The sequence below is a fragment of the Scyliorhinus canicula genome, chromosome 6, assembly GCF_902713615.1.
Source record: "Scyliorhinus canicula chromosome 6, sScyCan1.1, whole genome shotgun sequence".
In the NCBI taxonomy this organism is placed as follows: Eukaryota; Metazoa; Chordata; class Chondrichthyes; order Carcharhiniformes; family Scyliorhinidae; genus Scyliorhinus; species Scyliorhinus canicula.
The window spans coordinates 109,334,249-109,356,780 of record NC_052151.1 but is presented as its reverse complement, the minus strand read 5'-3'; the positions used below and the strand labels follow the sequence as shown (position 1 = coordinate 109,356,780).

The 22,532-nt window shown below is 47.7% G+C and overlaps 1 protein-coding gene across 1 annotated transcript in view; it reads left to right on the top strand.

The window, feature by feature from the left end:
* The window catches only part of LOC119967387 (adhesion G protein-coupled receptor F4-like), a 179,871-nt gene that overhangs the window by 121,343 nt on the left and 35,996 nt on the right, over window positions 1-22,532 (top strand). The window contains exons 8-9 of the mRNA XM_038799886.1: window positions 6,872-6,987; window positions 19,327-19,499. Coding sequence (XP_038655814.1) covers window positions 6,872-6,987; window positions 19,327-19,499 — 289 coding nt within the window. The remainder of the gene's footprint in view (window positions 1-6,871; window positions 6,988-19,326; window positions 19,500-22,532) is intronic.

Here is a 22,532-nt window from a genome sequence, read left to right as displayed (position 1 = left end):
GACTCCCCTTTGCCATCCCATGTCCCGATATGACGTCTGCCACCGTCATCAAAGCCCTCAACACAATCATCGCTCTGTTTGGTTTCCCCACCTTCATCCACAGTGACAGAGGATCCTCCTTTATGAGTGATGAGCTGCGTCAGTTCCTGGTCAGCAGGGGTTTCGCCTCCAGTAGAACGACAAGCTACAACCCCCGGGGAAACGGGCAGGTAGAGAGGGAGAATGGGACGGTATGGAGGGCCGTCCAAGTAGCCCTACGGTCTAGGAACCTCCCGGCCTCCCGCTGGCAGGAGGTCCTCCCTGATGCACTACATTCCATTAGGTCCCTACTGTGCGCCGCCACCAACAACACACCCCATGAACGTCTTTTTGCCTTCTCCAGGAAGTCCACATCCGGGGTGTCGCTCCTGACTTGGCTCGCAGCTCCAGGACCTGTCCTGCTCCGTAGGCACATCTGACTCCACAAGGCGGACCCGTTGGTGGAAAGGGTGCAATTGCTCCATGCAAAACCCCAGTAGGCATACCTCGACGGCCGCCAGGATACTGTCTCTCTCAGGGACCTGGCACCAGCAGGTTCCACACACACATCCCCCCAGGCCCGGCGCCAACCTCCGCTCCCCCCGGGACCATCCATCCTCCCTCTGCCCATGCCCGGCATGCTCCCGGAGGCACTGGTCATCAGACCATCATCGGCATCTCCGCCACCACTACATTGCTCCCAGAGGCACATCAAGGCCTCGGACCGGTTAAACCTCTAACTGGTGCACTGAACTTCAAAAGACAGTTTTTTTTCTCTCAGTCAAAGATTGTAAATATAAATTTTTTAAAAAAAATTTGTTGTATTTAGTTCTCCACCAACCCCGCCGGATTCCATTTTAACAGGGGGTGAATGTGGTAAACCACTGTTGCACCTCTATTAGGTGATGTATGGTAGGACCTGTACTACAGGTATGTGGGTAACCCCTGCCTGCTGGCTCCGCCCAGTAGGCAGAGTATAAATGTATGTCCTCCATGAAGCAGCCATCTCGCCAGCTGCTGTGGGAGGCCTCACACCTTAGAGCAATAAAGCCTCAGTTGTATCCAACGCTAGTCTTTGTTCACAGACAAAACAGCCGCCACCCTTTCCTCGTCCTTCCTCCAAGTGGCAGCAGCAATCGCCATCCAAGCAAGCAGGCAGGGAGACAGGCAGCTTAAATCCAGCCTCAGGCTAAAGCCCAGGTCAGGCCTTACCAGCAGAATGTCCTGTAAGGTAGTAGTGTTTTGAATTATTAACAACTCAACAGTGATATATCAAAAGCATTCACAGGATACAAAAATCTTCAGCGCACACACACCCCCTGGCCCCAATGGCAGCCCCACATCGGCAGAAAGATGCTCCAATGAGCAGCACAGACCGCCGGGAAAGGACACACTAATGTAGGCCACTGCATGAGAGAGAGAGAGTGGGAAAATCCCTCCTCTCCCACAAAGGGGCCTGATGGAACCATCAATTCACCAGACACGTGTTTCCGATATGAATCTAGGCTTTAATCGACTTACTTCAGGGCCAGCCTGTTACCCGTTGATGAACTCTTAGTGAACTCAGGCTGACTCTGGGCAAGGGTATTTATACAGCGGCACTAGGGGGAGGAGTCGTGGACGGAGCCAAGGGCGGAGCACAGTACAAGTTCCTGAGTACCCCCAGAGCTACTCTCCCTAGTGGTAGGACAGCGCTACTGCGCTTACAAAGACAGTGTGAATTATCATATATATATATATATTCACCACATTCACCCCCTGCAAAAAAAATCAAGTCCAGCGGGGGTGGTGGCCTACAACGTCAGTCTGTCCGGTGGTCGAATTGTCCGCTGTGACCTGCGGAGCACCGGCGTTGCAGCCTCTTGTGGTGGCTCGATGGGTGTGTGTGATGGGGTACGATGGCGGACTCCAGGGAGGGTTGTATCCGAGCTTCATACTCTCCTGGTTCGACCGGGGACTGGAGGCGCTGGGGGCTGGCCGGCGCGGGTGTGCGGAACTGGTGGAGCGAGCCCGTGGGCTCGGGAGCGCGAGGGGGCGGCAGCATGGGGTGTAGGGTGAGAGGTCCTTCTGTGGGGGTAGAGGGGGTGCTGGATCCGGCGGGTGCCAGATCCTGGAGGGAAACCGTGTCCTGATGGCCGGAAGGGAACTCGACGAATGCGTACTGCGGGTTGGAGTGGAGCAGGCGCACCTTTTCAACAAGAGGGTTGGTTTTGTGTGCCCTGACGTGTTTCCTCAGAAGTACGGGGCCCGGTGTCCTCAGCCATGCCGGAAGTGAGACCCCCATGGTAGTGCCCCTGGAAAAAATGAAGAGCCTCTCGTGAGGGGTCTGGTTGGTCGATGTGCACAAAAGGGACCTAATTGCATGGAGCGCATCTGGGAGGACTTCCTGCCACTGGGAGACTTGCAGCTTTCTAGACCGGAGGGTCAGAAGGACGGTCTTCCAGACCGTCATGTTCTCCCTTTCCACCTGCCCGTTCCCCCTGGGGTTGTAGCTGGTAGTCCTGCTCGAGGCAATGCCCTTGTCGAACAGGTACTGACGCAGCTCGTCGCTCATGAAGGACGAACCCCGTTCGCTGTGTACGTATCTGGGGAAACTAAACAGGGTGAAGATGCTATGCAGGGCCCTAATGACTGTGTGGGAGGTCATGTCGGGGCACGGGATAGCGAATGGGAAACGGGAGAACTCGTCTACGACGTTTGAAAAGTAAACGTTCTTGTTAGTTGAGGGGAGTGGCCATTTGAAATCAATCGTGAGGCGTTCAAAAGGCCTAGAAGCCTTGACCAGGTGGGCCCTGTCTGGTCTATAGAAGTGCGGTTTGCACTCCGCACAGATCGGGCAGTCCCTGGTGACCGCTTTTACCTCCTCGTTGGAGAAAGGCAGGTTTCGGGCCCTGATGTAGTGGGCGAGCCGGGTGACCCACGGGTGGCAGAGGTCATTGTGGATGACTTTTAATCGGTCGATCTGCGCGCTGGCGCATGTCCTGCGGGATAGGGCATCCGGAGGCTCGTTGAGCTTCCCGCGTTGATATTTAATATTGTAATTGTAGGTGGAGAGTTCGATCCTGGTCTCCCTGCCTGATTTAACATGGCAGCAAGAGCTACCTCTGAGGCATCGCTCTCTACCTGAAATGGAGTGGATTCATCCACCGCCCGCATGACCGCTTTGGCGATGTCCTCCTTGATGCCGTCGAAGGCCTGGCGTGCCTCGGCTGACAGGGGAAATCGTGTGGCCCTAAGAGTGGGCGGGCTTTGTCCGCATATTGAGGGACACACTGGGCATAGTAGGAAAAGAAGCCCAAGCACCGTTTGAGGGCCTTGCGGCAATGGGGGAGGGAGAGTTCTAAGAGGGGGCGCATACGGTCCGGGTCTGGGCCCAGGACTCCGTTTTCCACGGCATAGCCGAGGATGGCTAGTCTGGTTGTGCGGAAAACGCATTTCTCCTTGTTGTACGTGAGATTCAGTTTCTGTGCCGTCTGGAGAAAACGGTGGAGATTGGCGTCGTGGTCCTGCTGGTCATAGCCGCAGATGGTGACATTGTCCAAGTACGGAAACATGGCCCGCAGCCCGTACTTGTCCACCATTTGGTCCATTGCTCGTTGGAACACCGGGACCCCATTAGTGACGCCGAAAGGGACCTGGAGGAAATGGAAGAGGCGGCCATCGGCCTCGAATGCCGTGTAGTGGCGGTCCTCCGGGCAGATTGGGAGCTGGTGGTATTCAGACTTCAGATCCACCATGGAAAAGAGTCGGAACTGGCCGATCTGGTTTACCATGTCTGCAATACTGGGGAGGGGATACGTGTTGAGGAGCGTAAATCTATTTATGGTCTGACTGTAGTCGACCACCATACGGAATTTTTCCCCGGTCTTAACGACCACCACTGAGCTCTCCAGGGACTATTGCTGGCCTCTATAACCCCCTCACTGAGTAGCCTTCGGACCTCTGCTCTGATAAATACCCTATCCTGCAGGCTATACCACCTGCTACGAGTGGCTACGGGTTTACAGTCCTTTGTGAGATTGGCGAAGAGAGGAGGGGGGGGGGGGGATTTTGCAGCGTAGCGAGGCTGCAGATCGTGAGTGGGGCCCTCCGAAGCTGAGGGTGAGGCTCTTGAGGTTGCATTGGAAGTCTAGGCCTAATAAGAGTGGCGCGCAGAGTTCGGGCAAAACATAGAGTTTCAATTTCGAGTAGCTAGCGCCTCGGATTGTGAGTGTCACGGCGGTGAGCCCCTGGATCTGGACCGAATGGGAACCTGAAGCAAGCGAGATAGTTTGCTGCACGGGGAAAACGGGGAGCGAACAGCGTCTTACCAGGTCTGGATGTATGAAGCTCTCCGTGCTCCCGGAGTCAAAGAGGCATGGCGTTTTGTACCCGTTGATGTGGACCTCTGCCATCGAGTTTCGTAGATTCTTTGGTCGTGATTGGTCCAGGGTGACCGCGTTGAGTTGCGGGTAGTCGGCGGCTCGATCAGCTGTGCTGGAGTGGCCCCGTGATGACTGCCCTCTGAGTTCATAGTCGAATTCGAATTCGAATTCTTCCGCAGAGTTGCCCGAGTGCGGAGATGCCGATCGGGCCCGTGGATCGCACGTGGCGGGCGGCGAGGAAGATGGCATCCACGATGGCAGCCCCCATGAGTCGCACGTGGCCGGCCGCGTGGTGGAGGTTTTCCAAGATGGTGGCTCCCATGGATCGCACGTGGCTGGAGGGGGCGGTGTCGGGGCATAGGCCGCAGCGTTTCGGGCCCCGCGGGCCTGTGAGTGAGGGGAGCGATTACTTTGAGTCGCTGGGGAGTTGGAAGCTGGGGCCCTTTTAGCGAGGCACACTCTTGCGTAATGGCCTTTTCGGCAGCAGCTGCTGCAGGTCGCGTTGTGGGCCGGGTAGTGCTGCTGCGGGTGCTGGTTCTGGCCGCAGAAATGGCAGGCTGGAGCAGCATAGTGGCTGGCTGGAGCAGCATAGTGGCTGGCTGGGGCAGCATAGTGGCTGGCTGGGGCAGCATGGTGCCTGGGCAGCCGCGTAGCACAGGCCTGGGGGAGTCGCTGGTCGGGGGCCCATGATTGGGTTGTGGGGTCCGCGGGGAACGAGTTAAGGCTGCGGAAGGAGACCTCCATCATGGTAGCAGCTTCCACAGTCGTTTCTAAGTCCTGGGCCCCCTTTTCCAGCAGTCGTTGGCGCACATAGTTAGATCTGAGGCCCGCCACAAAAACATTGCGTACAGCAAGTTCCCTGTGTTCAGCCGCGGTAACCGCTTGATAATTACAGTCATTGGACAAATTCTTGAGTTCCCTTAGAAATCCGGTGAGTGATTCTGTAGGCCGCTGGCGGCGAGTCGTGAACACATGGCGAGCGTAAAGTTCATTAATAGGCCTTACATAAATTTTATCGAGAACTGCTAGCGCCGCAGTATATGAACTGGCCGAGTTTAGTTGCGTAGAGATTCTGTGGCTCATCCTCGCGTGCAGCAGACTTAGCTTCTGATCCTCTGTCGTTTCGGCTGTGCTCGCTTCTGCCAGGTAGGCCTTGAAGCTCCGCATCCAGTGGGAGAAGATTTCTTTAGCCTCTGCATCCTGCGGGTCGGGTTCCAGGCGTCCAGGCTTGAGGGCCGATTCCATAATCGATCTTTACTGTTCTTAAGTCGATTAAATTGATGGAACCATCAATTTACCAGACACGTGTTTCCGATATGAATCTAGGCTTTAATCAACTTACTTCAGAGCCAGCCTGTTACCCGTTGATGAACTCTTAGTGAACTCAGGCTGACTCTGGACAAGGGTATTTATACAGCGGCACTAGGGGGAGGAGTCGTGGGCTGAGCCAAGGGTGGAGCCCAGTACAAGTTCCTGAGTACTCCCAGAGCTACTCCCCCTAGTGGTAGGACAGCGCTACTGCGCTTACAAAGACAGTGTAAATTATCACATAAATATATATATATATATATATTACATTCACCACAGGGCCCAGTTCAATTCAAATCAACACTCCGTGAAACAGGCCACCGGCTACAATGCCGTTCCCCCCCGACCCCCCATCGGTGGAAAGGCGTGCCAAATGAGAAGCACAGACCACCGTAAAAGCACACACCGACACCCTGCCCCGCCAGCAGCTCCACATTGGTGGAAAGGCACCCAAATGAGCAGGGCAAACCACCGGAAAAGGGCAACCTTCACAGAACTGTTATAAACTGCCCAACTGGCTGGGGATTATTGGTAAGCAGTGCAGTTTGACAACAATTCTTTCAACGGCTTAATCCTAAACAGACTAGTAAGATTCATTATCTAGGTCAGAATCCTTCACGCCTCAAGGTGGCAGTGGATTGTTGGGCATCGGTCACAGTGCAGGTACTCATGGTGTCCATGGTCCAAAGTGTAAAACTGTCAACATTGTTTACAAGATCATCCTGAAATTAGTTAGGTAAAAGCTTCACTTCTTGATATATATTCTGCCTGCTCTCCTGGATTCCAGGAATGTTGGGCCTTAGCACTAAGCATCGCTAAGATAAAAATTATGGAAATGGCATCAGATGTCATTTTCTTCTCATTTGAACAAATAGGCAGGCACATTGCACAACGCTGTCAATTTTTGTCAGGGAATTCTGGAAGTGGCAAAATAGCCACTGTCTAAACTGAGGAACCACTGACACTGCAGTGGCAGCTTCAGTCTGGTGAGTCTCCAATTTTGTATTTTGAACCTTTATTGAAGAGAACTCAGCTTTTATTAAAACCCAAACTACCCAAAGATATCTAAGATAAAGGCTGAATTTTCCATTCATTCACACCTTCATTAAGTTCTCATTTTGATTTAATTGATTTAAGTAAAACGCTGCAATAATCCCCTTTTCTTGTCTTTACTGATTTAGCAAAGGGAGTGTAATTATATTCCATGAAGTAGCTACAACGCGGCCGTTAACTAATGAGGAAATCAACAGCCAAATCCAAAATCTCTCTCCAAAGTACACAGTTATATTGTTACCGGGTAAGTAATCTTTGGAAAATAAAATAATTTTTCTGGAGAGCATTTAATGTTAGAAATGTGTAGAAATTGAATACTTATCACCTAACTGAATAGGGGGCTGGATTCTCTGCATCCTGTCGCCGAAATCACATCCGGCGCCAGAGCGGAGAGTCCATTTCCGTGCATGGAATCGGGACTGGTGCCGGTTCCTCGGTTCTCTGGCCCCCAAATAGCGGCGTACTTCCCGGGACGTAGACCACGCCACGTATCACCCACCTGTGGCCATTGCCAGAGTCCCGCCCCACTATTCTCCGCCCCCGCCGGCCGAAGTCCCGTTGGCAGGGATCTAATGTGGTCCTGCCATTCGGGATACTCATGTGGCAGATGCGAACTTGGTCTACGGCTGCCATGGTCGAGGGTGGGACAAACGGAGGGCATGGGGAGGCCTCATACTGGAGCGAGCTATTTTGCCGGGCAGTCCAGGTCAGGCGTGCGGTCGATCGGGGGAACTATTTAGGAGGTCCAGCTCCGAAGTCTGAGTCCGCCATGAAGCATGGCACGGCCGCTGGAGGCCGCCATCGTGCACATGAGCAGCCTCTGACCTGGAAGTGCAGGGATCCATGTCTGCAGCTAAAGCAGCTAGATTCACGGCGGGTCCCTGCTCGCCCCCTGCAGGACTATGAATATGGAGCCTTTTCACGCCAGTTTTTCTGGCGTGAAAAGCCACATTTTGTACAACGCCGTTCGGACATAGTCCCTGAAATGGAGAATCCAGCCCAGGGTGTCTATAATAAAAAACAGAAAATGTTGGAAATACTCAGCAGGTCTGGCAGTACCTACAGAGAGAGAGAGAGAGTTTTGAGTTCGTGTGAGTCCTTCACAGCCAAAGAGGGGGGAAAATGTGATGGATTTTATACTGTTTTAGAGAGGAGTGGAGCAGGTGGAGCTAAATATGAGTTCAGGAATACAAAGGGGCTCAGGAGAGATTGCAAAGACTCAAGACAAAGAGAGTGGTTATGATAGCGTTGAAGACTAAGGCAGGTGTTAATTGTGGCATTAAGGTCAGGTAGAAGAATAAGGGTTCACACTTTCTGGAAGCAACTCAAGTGAACATGTTACAGACTGGCCTCGGTGGGGGGAGAGAGTTGGGAGAGCAGAGTTCATCGTCTGAAGTTGCTGAACTCAATGTTAAATCCAAAAAGCTTTAAAGTATCCAGTTTGAATATTGTAGCAGGCTAAGGGCAGAAATCTGTGTAGGAGAACAAAATGGTGAATTGAAATGGCAAGCAAAGGATAGGCAGGGTCATGTTTGCGGACTGAATGAAGGTGTTCTGGAAAGCAGTCACGCAGTCTGCATTTAATCTCCCTAGGATGCAGGAGGCCGCATTGGATAGCTGCCAGGTGAGGCCCGTCGATGCCGGAGTGGCTTGCGCCACTTTTCACTCCGGCGTCAGAACTTGGCCGCAGGATTGGAGAAACCCGGCCTATGGGTTGGGCACAATTCTTTTATTCATTCAAAGGATGTGGGTGTCACTGGGTAGGCCAGCATTTATTGTCCCTCCTTTATTGCCCTTGAGAAGTTGGTGGTAAGCTGCCTTCTTGAACCGCTGCACTCTGTGGTGTAGGTACACCCACAGTGCTGTTCGGGAAGAAGTTCCAGGAATTTGATCCACTGACAGCGACAATGGAGGTATATTTCCAAATTAAGATGGTGAGTGGCTTTGAGGGTAACTTGCAGATGGTGGTGCTCCCATGCATCTGCTGCCCTTGTATTTTCAAATGATAGGTTTAGAAAGTGCTGTTCAATGAGCATTGGCAAGTTCGTACACTGCATCTTGTAGATGGTAAACATTGCTGCCACTGTGCGTCAGTGATGGAGAGAGTGAATGTTTGTAGATGGGGTACAAATCAACGGACGGGTAGTATCAAACTTCATGGGTGTTGTTGAAGCTGCACTCATCCATCAGACTCCTGACTTGTATCTTGTAGATTGGTGGACAGGCTTTAGGAGTCTTTAAGCATTAGAAGATGAGCTACTTGCCACTGGATTCCGAACCTCTGACCTACTCTTGAAACCATAGTATTCATATAACTCGTCTAGTTCAGTTTCTGGTCAATGATAACCCCTCAGATGTTGATAGCGGTGAATTCAGCACTGGTGATGCTGAGGAATTGAACAAACGAATGTGATATAAAATAGTTAGTTCAAATATTCATTACAATAATGTAGATGTGAGCCAGTCTGATAGTAGTGAGTACACAAACAAAAGGACAAAGGGATTCAGAAAGCATTGCAAGGAAGGGAGGAGGGGTGCCTCGTGGAGGATGGGGAAAAGGATGCTGGGTAACAAGAGGCCCAGGGTTGAGGAATGCGAAGTGAGCCAATCAGGATATATGGCCAGGTCAGGAGGTGTATAGGATGACCTATGTGAATCTTGCATGTGAAACTTGATGCCATTTGAATGATATTTGCAGAGATTTCTTTGTCTTCGATTTCACTCGGTTCTGGAGCTCCAGCAGACCGCCTGTGTGTTCTGAATCTCTGTGGAGCGAGTCAGCCTTGCAAGTTGGTTAAAAATAAATAATACGATACCTACAATTCCATCTTGAGTTTTATTGAGGCCGGACTGAATATTGTCAATGCTATTCAATGTCAAGGGAAGATTGATAGATTCTTTCTTTTTGGATGTAATCATTGCCCGACGCTTGTGTGCCATGAATTTTACTGGTCACTTGTCAGCCCAACATTATCCAGGTCTTGCTGCATTTGGGCATGGACTGTTTCAGCATCTGAGGAGTCATGAATCGTGCTGAACATTGTGTGATCTTCAGTGAACAATCCCGGTTTCTGACCTTCTGATGGAAGCATTAATAAAGTAGCTGAAGACGGTTGGGCTTTGGACACTACCAGGATGAACTCCTGCAGTGACATCCAGGAGCTGTGACAACTGTTATATGCTTGTTATGACTCCAAGAGAATTTTGCACCTGATTCCCACTTGACTCCAGTTTTGCTCGGGGTCCTTGATGCCACATTCAGTCACATGAGGTCTTGATGCCACGGGCAGTCACGCTCACCGGCGCCAAGGCCTGGCCCGGCCTGGCGCGCGTAAATGTCACGGTGCTGCTCCTAGCCCCTCGGGGGTGGGAGAATAGGGGGAGAGGAGCGGCCTCCGACGCTGGAGTGAAACACTCCGGTTTTCACTCTGACGTCGGCACTTCATGTCCCTTTGACAATATAGCTTTTGGAAAGTAATTTGTAGGAAATATGAGTTGTTGACTCGTGGTACCTGATTCTATGAATGTAACAGATTGTTTGAGTTTCAATGGATCACTTCTTCTTTCTACAAAAAATCTTTCCAGATTCTGTTCTGATCACATATGATTTTGGTATGAGTTCACTGAGTACTTTTGCAATGTCCATCCATCCACCTTCAAGATTACGAATGCGTACAATATCACCATCTCTGAGTGGAGATAGTGGTTTGGAGTTTTTGTCATAATATTTACTTTGCTTGTTCTTCAATTGCTACATTTTCTGATGCACGACTTGCTCATCTTTGTTTGGAACAATTAAAGTTGGTAACATAGTATGTAATTTTTGTCCCATCAATAGTTGTGCTGAAGAAAACCCCTATGACAATCGTGTAGCCCTATATGTTAACAGGGCCAAATCAAAGTCCTTCTTGTCCTCCATCGCCTTTTTTGAGAAGCTGCTTCACAATTCCCACCCCTTTTTCAGCTGTCCCGTTTTCCTGCGGGTACAGTTACATGTGTGAAGTTATAGTCATTGGCAAATTGTCACCACTCCAGGCTGCTAAAACACGGTCCGTTGTTCATGTCTGACAAATACATTTTTTGTTGCCCTGACAACTGAATGCGTTGTTGAGTCGGATAACTTGATTATAGAACAAACATAGAGCATATAGTGCAGAAGGAGGCCATTCGGCCCATCAAGTCAGCACCGACCCACTTAAGCCCTTACTTCCACCCTATCCACCTAACCCAATAACCCCCTCCTAACCTTTTTTGGACACTAAGGGCAATTTAGTATGCCCAATCCACCTAACCTGCATGTCTTTGGACTGTGGGAGGAAACCCACGCAGACACGGGGAGAACGTGCAGACTCCGCACAGACAGTGAGCCAGCAGGGAATCGAACCTGGGAACCTGGCGCTGTAAGTAGTCTCTTACAGTGTTCTTCCTGTGTGTTGGACCATATGATGACATTGTCCACATACACGCAGACATCTGGAATGCCTTCAGTGATTGTTTCCATGGCACGTTGGGAAATTTAAGAAGCTGAAATGATGCCGAAGAGCAGTCGATTAAAACAATATCGACCATACGGAGTGTTGAAAGTGCAGAGTCGTTTACTCTTCTCATTCAGACATGTTGCCAAAATCCCTTAGGCATGTCAAGCTTGGTAAAGAACTTGGCATCCGTCATTTCTGCTGTAATTTCTTCCCATTTTGGAATCTGATAATGTTCTCTTTTGATATTATCATTTAAGCCCTCAGGTTGCCATTTGCTTTTTCAACACAATCCATTGAGCTTACCCAGTCCATTGGGTCGGTAACTTTTGATATGATGTTTTTCTGCTGCATCCTATATAGTTCATCCTTTAGTCGGTCTCTTAGAGGTGCTGGTCTTCATCTGGGAGCATGTCTAACAGGTTTAGCATTCACTTTTAACTTGATGCTGTAGGTAAATGGTAATGTCCTATTCCATTAAACACATGCATGAAGTTGGGTTTAATGCCGTTTTGCGAATGAGTGAAAGAGTTGGCAGTGTGAATTCTCTGACTCAGGCTTAGCTGAATATGTGCATCCACTCTAATAAATGAGGATTTTGTGTCATCCACAATTTCAAAATCAAGTGGAATTTTAATGTCACCAGTCTGACATGAACCTTTTGTTGCTATTTCATTTCCATTGTAGTCTGTGAATCTACAATGTGTGTTTTTATATTTTGGATGGGTTTCTATTTTGCCCAAATCTGATTCTGTTATCAGATTAGTGTGTGCTCCAGTGTCCAATTTAAATTGTACCTCTGATCCATTTATTATCAACATTTCTATCCAATCTTTATTTCTATCGGATAGTTGCCTAATTCATTTATCAGCAATATCATTTCCATTTGTTCTACTGATTGTTTCTATTATGAAGTTGTCCAGTGTAGGAGGCATATTGAGATCAATCTTTGATTTTAAAATGTTTTCTTCTTCTTCCATATTTTGTATACTGTTAACCTTTTTATGATGTTGAAATGCCTTTTTAAAATTATTCTGCTGTGTTAATGTGCTAAAGCGGCATGATGTAGCAAAATGATTGAGTTTGTCACATATTGTACATCTTTTTCCAAATGCAGGACATTGTTGCTTTAAGTGGGACTGTCCGCAGCGTATACACGTCATTACATTGGTGACATCATGCATAAACCTCTTGTGCATATGCATAAATCGTTCAACTTCCAGTTCGCGCCCTTTTTCAATGTGCGCATGTGCGAACTGATCCTGCACATGCACAGAACGTTGAATATCCATTTTGCGGTGTTTCCTTCCCCGTGCCTGCGCAAATTGACCACCTCCTGTAGCGCGATTTGTTTTAAACTGCGTCACAGAAGGCAATGGCGCCGATCACTTTGCTGAAGTTTGTGCCTTTTTCATGGGATCAGAATTCAGCATATTCATTGGTGGCTTGCTTACTTGCTTTACAGAGGTTGATGGCTTCTTCTAAAATTATGTTTGGCTTTCTCTATAAACGTTCCAACATTTTCTCTTCAAATATGCCAAACACAATTTGGTCACACAGGATTGATTCTGTAATTGAGGAAAAATTGCTAGATTGCACTCGGAGCCTCAAATCAGTTAGAAAAGAGTCAAAAGATTCCCCTTTTAGCTGCACCCATTTTTTTCAACATGTATCTCTCATACATCTCATTGACCTGTTTTTTGCAACGAAAGTCAAATTTTCCCATTATTTTCTCATACTTATTTTTAACTTCATTTTCTGAGAAATTAAACAGTTCAAATGCCTGTGGACCTTCCAGATTTAGTAGGAGAATTATTTTTCTACTATCAGGAGTTGATTCAAGCGCAGAGACAGAGAGAAAGACTTCTAACTGATGATTGAAGTATTTCCAATTCAAACTTAGTTCAGCGGACATCTTGAAGTTATCTGCTTTTTGCACAGCATCCATGTTGGTCTCGTGTTTTTCTTTTCTCTTTGCAGATTTTGAGATTTGTCGCGATGCACTGATTGCTTGCTTTTTTGGAATACATGACCTGGTACCTTGTGATGATCTTTGTGAGGGGTTTCCAGGATGGAATGCATAGTGATCACAAGAACTAAACTAATTTTATTAACACTACTGAATTTGAGTTCAACACTTATTCTAAATAGCAAACATACATGGAAGAATTAAACTACACTCATTAACGCTATCTCTATCTACTAACTATAACTATTATATCTTAACTAGCTGTGCAATACACTATGAATCTTGTCTTCTTCAGCTCCAATCTAATCTCCCACAAGCCCAAGAGCCAGTGCAATTTATATTGTGGTCCCTTAGCTCCCTCTAGTGGCTAAGCTTAACATAACATTAACTCTTCACATGCTGTACATTTGTATAATATCACAGATACAATAACCTCCAGCTCCCGCCCCCCCTGACAGAGTCATGGGTACATTTAACAGCCTCCTAATGTTACTGGAGAGCTGCCTAACCCTCAAAAGACCCATTAGATTCTCGGAGACCACCCCAGGCACACACCATTCCATCCCACCTGCCATCACATTCGCCAAGACTTTCATGCCCGTATTCAAAAACATGATGTGCCTGTACGACCCACGCTCTAGCGGATCCTTCCCCTTCTTTGAGTGTAATTGACACCTGTGTAAATGTCTCTGGCAACTCCACCCTCTCCACCACCTCACTAAACATCCCCGGCAGGTGAGAGGCCACTCTGTTGCAAATTGCTTATCAAACTCTGGAAAGCTGTCCTGCCCCGGGGCCTTCCCGACTTCATTCCCCTGATACTGTCTCAGCCCCAGTGACTCATTCCATATCTCCCTCTTCCCTGGCTGGCTCGGCCTTATGCAACTTCTCGTGAAACCCCCTGAACACTTAATATGTTTCCCCTGCCTCCAACACAACCTCCTCATTCGCCACCTGCACCCTTAAAATTTCCCTTGATGCTGTCTGCCGCCAGAAGTGGCACAAAAACATTTGGCTCACCTTCTCTCCATATTCACACTGCACCCCTGACCCTTCCGATCTGCTCATTGCTTTGCCCGTCGTCAATCTATCAAACTTGCTCTGCAACCTCTTCCTTTCCGCCCACAACTCCTTAGTGGGGGCCCCAGAGTATCTCCTATTTTCCTCAACTATCTATTCCAGCAGCCGTCTATGCTCCTCGATCCTCCCTCCTCCATCTCTCCCAGTGAGCCTTAAACGAGATAATCTCCCCTCGAACCATTGTTTCCCAGGACATCGCCACCGACAACTCGCCGTTCTGATTAAGCTCTATATAATTCCCAATCGCCAATCTCACCTTTTCACAAAATGCCTTATCCGCCAAGAGACCTGAATCCAACTTACCCCACCCCGAACTAAGCCTAACCTCCAGCCAATGTGCACAAAATCTGAATTTCCGCATGCTCCGCTCCCACCAACCCCATCGGCTCCGCCCGGCTCACCACAAAGAAATCAGTTCTAGAAAAGACCTTATACACATGCAAGAAGGAGAAGTAATACTTTCCTCCCGGGTTCCTGAACCTCCACGGATCCACCATCCCCATACACTCCATAAAACCCTCCCAGCCCCTTCGCCATCTTCGACCTGCCCATCGACTTGGGGTTCGACCTATACACCTTCGGCTCCATTCCATGGTTAAAATCTCCACCCATAATCAGCATATCCAAGCCTGGGTAACTCCTTAAAAAACTCCCCCTTCAGCAACACAAAGCAACCATAACACCAAACATTTGCGGGCTTAACACCTCCATCCCAAACCATTCCTCAGTTCTCCCCCAACTTATGTCCCTTATAAAGTCGTTTGCCTCCTCTGGCATCTCAAAGCAATACTTCCGGCCGTTGAATGTTACCCAAAGTCTCGCAGGGCACGACGCCCAAAACGGATCTTCCGTCGGTACAATAAGGCCTTTGCCTTGTTGAATCCCGTGTGCCTCTCCGCCAGCTTTGCACTTATGTTCTAGTATATCTGGACTCCATTCGCCTTCCATTCACAGCCTCCCTTTGCCCTGGCCTACCTTGGGATCCTCTCCTTGTCCACGAACTTGTGCAACCGTAGAATCGCCACCCACGGCATCTCCCCTGCTCTCAGCTTCTGCCTCAAGGACCTGTGGGCCCGACCCACCTCTGGGGCCTTGTCCAGCACCTTCTCCTTCACCAATCTGGCCAACATAGAATCATAGAATTTACAGTGCAGAAGGATGCCATTTGGCCCATCGAGTCTGCACCGGCCCTTGGAAAGAGCACCCGACCCAAATCCACAACTTCATCCTATCCCGTAACACAGTAACCCAACCAACCTTTTTTTGGACACTATGGGCAATTTAGCATGGCTAATCCACCTAACCTGCGCATCTTTGGATTGTGGGAGGAAACCGGAGCGCCCAGAGGAAACCCACGCAGACACGAGGAGAACGTGCAGACTCCGCACAGACATTGACCCAAGCCGGGAATTGAACCTGGAACCCTGAAGCTGCGAAGCAACTGTGCTAACCACTATACTACCGTGCTGCCCATCCTTGAAATGTACTTCGTGGCACTCATTCCTTCTACTCCCTCTCGTAGACCCACAACCAACAGGTTCTCCCACCTGGACATGTTCTCCTGCTCCTCCATCTTTACCCGCAGCGACTTGCATAGATCCCTCATGATCCCCTCCTATGCCTCCAAAGACACAATCCAATCTCTCCTGTTGGATACCACCTTCTCCATCTCACATATCATTGCCCCTTGCGCCTCGATGTACTTCTCCCCAGTATCCTCGTAGATGTGGCATTTCTCCCTCAACTGCCTTTGACCAGTCATTGTGCATCGCCTTCCTTTGCTGGCGAAATATGTCCTTGATGAAGCTCATCAACTGCTCCACCTGGTGCTTTCCCACTGACGGGGACCCTTCTCCCTCCGCCATTCTTGAAATTGGTGCAGTGCTACAGGTATCCACCAATTCCTTAGCCAAGTCCTTAACTGCTTTCTGCCAGGTCCAATAGCCAGTTGACATGCAAATCTTGGGAAGAAGCTCTTCTCCTACACCTTCCACTCCACATTTCTGCTGAAACTACTCTAATAAGTAAAAAGTGCTAAAATCAATGCCTTCCAACTGGAGCTGCCCTATCTGTAACCACTCACTTCATGACCGCCACTGAAAGTCCCGACTGCCTCAATTGTACTCCCCATGTAGCCCAATGTTTATTTTATTTTATTTTTGTTGTTCACTCTGGTTTTCTAGTTGCCCTCGGGCCTGTCCCTTCAGGCTCTGTCCCTTACCTTTTCCTTTATGCTCCATGGTTTGTTTGGGCCTCCACCCGCTCCCCCACTCCCCTTTTTCTACTGGTTGCTAACATCTCCATTGGAGGCATTCCAACAGGTCAGACAGCCATTCTGCTGCTTTGAGTGGTGCTGTTGATCGTCAGCCAAGCAGGATTCTTTGGGCAATTAGGGAGGCAAAAGCTAGGGTGTCGGCCATCCTCTTCATGAAGAGTTCTAGCTGCTCTGTGATGGAGATTGCCACTTTTGGGCATGGTTCCACTCTCACCCCTACAACCTTGAACATTGCCTCAAAGAAGATCGTCCAGAACCGACAGGTCTAGGGCAGGCCCAGAAATGCAGAGTGGAAGGTGTAGGAGAAGAGGTTCTTCCCAAGATTGGCATGTCAACTGGCTATTGGCCCGGGCATCCCTGTCACCTCCTTCACCAGACATAACTCTCGAATTTAAAGCAAGGCAGTACAGTCCCACACAAATAGTTTCTCAGCGTCTCGATGCAGAGGGATATCTGGTTCAATGCTGGTTGCATTGTTGTCTTTCAAGCCCATGTTTGTAGATGAATTGATCTGCGTCCGCCGGTGAAATAATATTCCTGTCCTGCAGTGTTAGCCAGAGCTTGGCGGGTATAGCATTCCAAACCGCACATTGTTTTTGCAAAGGGCAACCTTGGCTTTCCACCTTGGCTTTGCTAGGTCTTTCCCAATGTCCTGATGTACCTAGATAGAAAGAACAACGCAGTTGCAGGACCTTGTGTGTCTTGCCCAATTTAAGATCTTTTCCCAGTCTTGGTACTAGTGCAGCTGCACAATGATGGTCCATGGCTGTTCCCCGGCCTTGGGCTTTGGCTGGTGACCTGTGGGCTCTGTCTACTTCAGGAGGCTTAGGGAAGCATTCCATTCCCATCTGTTCCCCTAGCATCAGGGCCACTAATTCTGTGTTTTTCCTGCCCTTGGTTACCTCCAGTAGGTCCACAATATGAAGTTTCCTTGTATCGCCACCGATCTTGGCATTTCCTTCTCTAATGCTGTGATCTGGTCGGTTGTGGAATTCTCCAGCTCCCTGATTGTCACTTCCTGAGTCTCCAGCCACCTTTCTGCCTTTTCCAGTGCTGCCTGCAGGTTCACCAGCGCCACCGCCACTTTAACCATTTTCATCATCTCTATCTTGATGGCATCTTTAAGCTCCTGGTGTTCCTACATTAGGAACTCCCTCAATTCGTTCATCAGGAGGGGGAGCCCTGTGTGTTGTCTATCGGTCCTTCCTGTTCAGGTGTGGCCGAGGCCTTACCAACCCGCAGGCTTGCCATGTCCTTGCCCCTTCTCTCCAGGCTTTCGCTGTCTTTGCCGTATTTACGGCTCCTGGAGCTGCTGCTGCTTGGCATGTCTTTTCCTGATGGCATTGTAGGAGGGATAGGGGTTTTTCCTCGCGGTTTTAGTGGGCTATTTTGGATTTAAAGCACCTCAATTCAAGTTTCCAGGAGGAGAGCCACCTCTCGTGCATCTGCTCAGCACAACCCCATCACCGGAAATCCGCACAATGTCTTCTTGCATGATTTATTGCGCTGTTAGGTCAGTCATGCATCTGCTCAAACCATGTTAAATTTGGGTGCAAATTTCTTACCCTCAAACTCATTGTGATATATCATCAGCATGTGATCACTCTTCCCGAGAAGATCCTCTATTATGACATCATTAATTATTAACTTATCAGCATACATTGCTAAGTTTTAAATATCCTGTCACTGGTTGGTTCCACAATGTATTGTTCTCAAAGAAAAACTGTCCTGAATGCACAAAGACCTCATTTCCAAAGCAATTTTTGCCTGCCTGATTTGGCCAATCAATAGAAACTTAAAAATTGTCTTTGCTTATTGCAGTGCCTGTTTCACATGTCCCCCAAATTTTCAGATTTAGTTTCTGTATGATTGCGTAGCAACAGTTACGAGAGCTTGTTACTACTTTCACTTGTGACCTCTTCTTCTTACTATTTTTTATGTCCACCCAACTGATTCACCATCTTGATCCTCTTAGCCAAGATCATTTCTCACTAATGTACTGAATTCATCCTTTATTTACATAATACACCTTTTCCATGAAAAAAAATAATTTATGGGATGTGGCCTTTTCTGACTCGGCCAACATCTATTGTCCATCCCTGGTTGCCCGTGAGAAGGACAATTATTCCTATCCTTCCAAAATGTCAATTACTCTTTGGTATTGAGATTCTAGACTTAGTCACATAGCGAACACATCTCTGCAATGGGAGAAATATCCTTTTCCTTACTTTTATATTTGTGTGGTCAATTCAACTCTCTTGTTTTGAAACCACCCCCTCATCATTCCTCAATCAGTGCAGCTACTTCAAGTATACAAGCAGCTCACCAATTACATTTTAGTGAGTCCCATTCATAAAAATAGTGCGGACTGCTTCAATTCAAAGGCTGGCTTCCTTCAAAGGCTGGCTTCTTCTACCTGATTCCAATTGGGTGAAACTGATCAATTCAAAATTACTCTTATTGTCTCTTTCCCACCCCTCTTCCCCCCCCCCCCCCCCCCCCCCCCCCCCGCCCCCATTTCAGTCATTTCATTATTTAGCAAACCAGCATATTCTAGTCCGAAATGAACCCATTGATGTTGGTCTACACACATGGAGAGAAATAATTGGCAGTCAACAATTGTTCTCCATTACACCTCTAAGCACCGTGGCATATATTCACATATCCATAATCAAAAATGCACAGAACAGATGAGGATGGAACAAGTGATAAACTTAAAGGAATACTAAGAATGAAAGGATGTAGATTTTGGAAATCTGAATGAATGTTGCTCTCTTTCAACAGATGATAAAATACCGTGTCAGGATGAAACATACGGCATTACAAATTACAATACCATTGTAGAAATCCCCTGTCAAAATCAGGCAGGGGTCATGAAGAGAAGATGTGGAAAGAATGGAAAGTATGAAGAGGAATTAGATTTCTGTGTATCAAAGGAAATCAACAACATTCTTGAGGTATGAATTGTAAAAGTAGAAACCACAGTCAGTGCTGTTCCAGTAAAATGTGCTCACAGCAAATTAACCATTGCTTTATTTTAACAGAGTTGTTAGTTTAAACCTATTTTCTTTGGGATTAGGCACAGTAGCACGGTGGTTAGCACTGTTGATTCACAGAGCCAGGGTCGCAGGTTTGATTCCAGATTGGGTCACTGTCTGTGTGGAGTCTGCATGTTCTCCCTGTGTCTGCGTGGGTTTCCTCCGGGTGCTCCGGTTTCCTCCCAAAAATCCCGAAAGACGTGCTGTTAGGTAATTTGGGCATTTTGAATTCTCCCTCATCCCGAACAGGCGCCGGAATGTGGTGAATAGGGATCTTTTCACAGTATCTTCATTGCAGTGTTAATGTAAGCCCACTTGTGACAATAATAAAGATTATAATTTTTATTATATAATTCAAACTTTTTTTGGTGAACCTGAAAATACCAAGTACAGAGTTCATTTCGACACTGAAGTTAAAATGCTGAATGCGTACCTCAAAGCGATGCCTTCTCAAAAGTGTCCAAATCCTGTGCTGAAAAAGGCACTGCCAAGAGGAGCATCCTCTCCCAGTGCTGCTGCTCAGCTTTGAGGTACCAATCACTCAAAAACAGCTCTGCTAGTCAGAAAATGTAATTTGCATTTCGAGCATCCCACCCCCGAAGCAATTTCTCTACTCAAAACTCGATTGAGGCAGGAGACTCCCAGAAAAAATCTTAGGGATGTGTTCAAAGTTTCCCTCATGTTACAATCCCAGTTGATATTATAACTGGACGAGAAGATCCCAGGATAGAACACTGCCTCAAAGGACCGTAACTTATATTTAAAAAAAAATACATGGAGGAACTTGTCACAGGACCGCTAATTAGTTTTAACAACATGAAAACAAAGTTTATTAAACATGAAAAAATTGGATTATGATATGATTCGCCTTTAATTCCCCTCTTAGATAAACAATTACACCCAGGTATTGACACTCATTACAAAGAACATCTTGATCTACAATGGTCTCATTAACAGAAAGTCCCTTTGCAGCACACAAAATGATTGGGAAAATACACTCTCCACTCTGAACCCCAGGTGAATATTTGTGAATGTCTCCTCAGAATCCCCCCAGGTGATTGCCACATGAGAGTTTCTAAACTCTACTCCCAAAAAACACACTTTTAAAATCTGGTTTCATAATTTTGCTTTCCCATAGTGATTTGGATTCTGAAATCCAGTCAAGGTTTTTCAAACGACACTTTGGTACAAAGCTTCTGCTCCATTTATAACACTGACTTCAGTCCAGGGTTTTCCACCAACCCCTTTAGGATTTCTTTGTCTTTACTGCTGTACAAACTGTTCACAATTGCTTTACCTCTTGATGCCCGGACTTTTGTAAAATGGCATCAGACCTTTGATTTACCTTTAAAGGTTACAGTTTGATTTAAATTCTGGTTACTGCAATTGTCTCCTTAACTCAACACACTTCGTTTATTCTTCCTTGAATTCTTCTGAACAATACTTGCTGCTTGTGGTTTATATAAATGATTTAGACTTGATAGTGCAGCATGGTAGCACAGTGGTTAGCACTGTTGCTTCACAGGACCAGGGTCCCAAGTTTGATTCCCAGCTTGGGTCACTGTCTGTGCGGAGTCTGTACATTCTCCTTGTGTCTGCATGGGTTTCCTCCGGGTGCCCCAGTTTCCTCCCGCAAGTCCCGAAAGATGTGCTGTTAGGTAATTTGGACATTCTGTATTCTCCCTCTGTGTACCCAAACAGGCGCCGGAATGTGGCGCCTAGGGGCTTTTCACACTAACTTCATTACAGTGTTAATGTAAGCCTACTTGTGACAATAAAGATTAGTATGAATGTAGGACGGTTAATCTTTACGTTCGCGAATGATGCAAAAATTGTTGAGACGGTAAATAGTGAGGAGGATAGCCTTAGATTACAGGATGATATAAACAGGCTGGTCAGATGGGCTGATCAGTGGCAAATGGAATTTAATCCAGATAAGTATGAAGCATGAAGCAAAGCGGTTTCAAGACTCCTCTCCCCAGTATACTCCTGGCAATTGTCCAAGCAATCTTAAACAAGCTCGATGACTTAACACTAGACTTACCTCTCAGAGGGAAGTAAGAGGTTGTTTTGTGCTCTGTTTCACAGAGACATGGCTCACTCCTGCCTCACCGGACTGTGCCATACAACCTGGAAATATCTCAATGCACCAGACAGACTGCATGGTGTCATCAGGCAAAGCAAATTCCAGATCTGGAATACCTGACCGTGAAATGCCACCCGTACTATCTTCCATCTGAGTTCACTTCAGCCATTATCACAGAGGTCTACATCCCACCCCAGGCAGAAGTGAAGAAGGCACTGGACGAATTGCAAACAGTTATAAATAACAATGAAATAGAACACCCAGAGGCCTTGTTCATTGTGGCCAGGGACTTCAACAAAGCCAACCTCGAATATATTGCCAAAATTCCACCAACACGAGGGGCAACAACACTCTCGACCACTGCTATACAATAATCAAGGGCGCCTACAGAGCATCCTGGCATCCTGGTGGCTCGCAGTTCCTAGTTTGGGGCTGGTTTAGCTCACAGGGGTAAATCGCTGGCCTTTAAAGCAGACCGAGCAGGCCAGCAGCACGGTTCAATTCCCGTACCAGCCTCTCCGGACAGGCGCCGGAATATGGCGACTAGGGGCTTTTCACAGTAACTTCATTGAAGCCTACTCGTGACAATAAGCGATTTTCATTTCATTTCATTTTCATTTTCATTTCATTTCATTTTCATCCTTGACCGCACTTTGGAAAATCCAATCATAAGACGGTGCTCCTTCCCCCGGCATACAAGCAGAAACTTAAGTGGCAGAATCCAGTTAAGAAGGTTGTGACTGCTTGAGGTCAGTGGACTGGTCCATATTTAAGAACTCAGCAACCAACCTAAACAAGTATGCCACCACCGTCGCAGACTTCATCAGCAAATGTGCAAACAACCATGTTCCGCAACCGGAAAACAT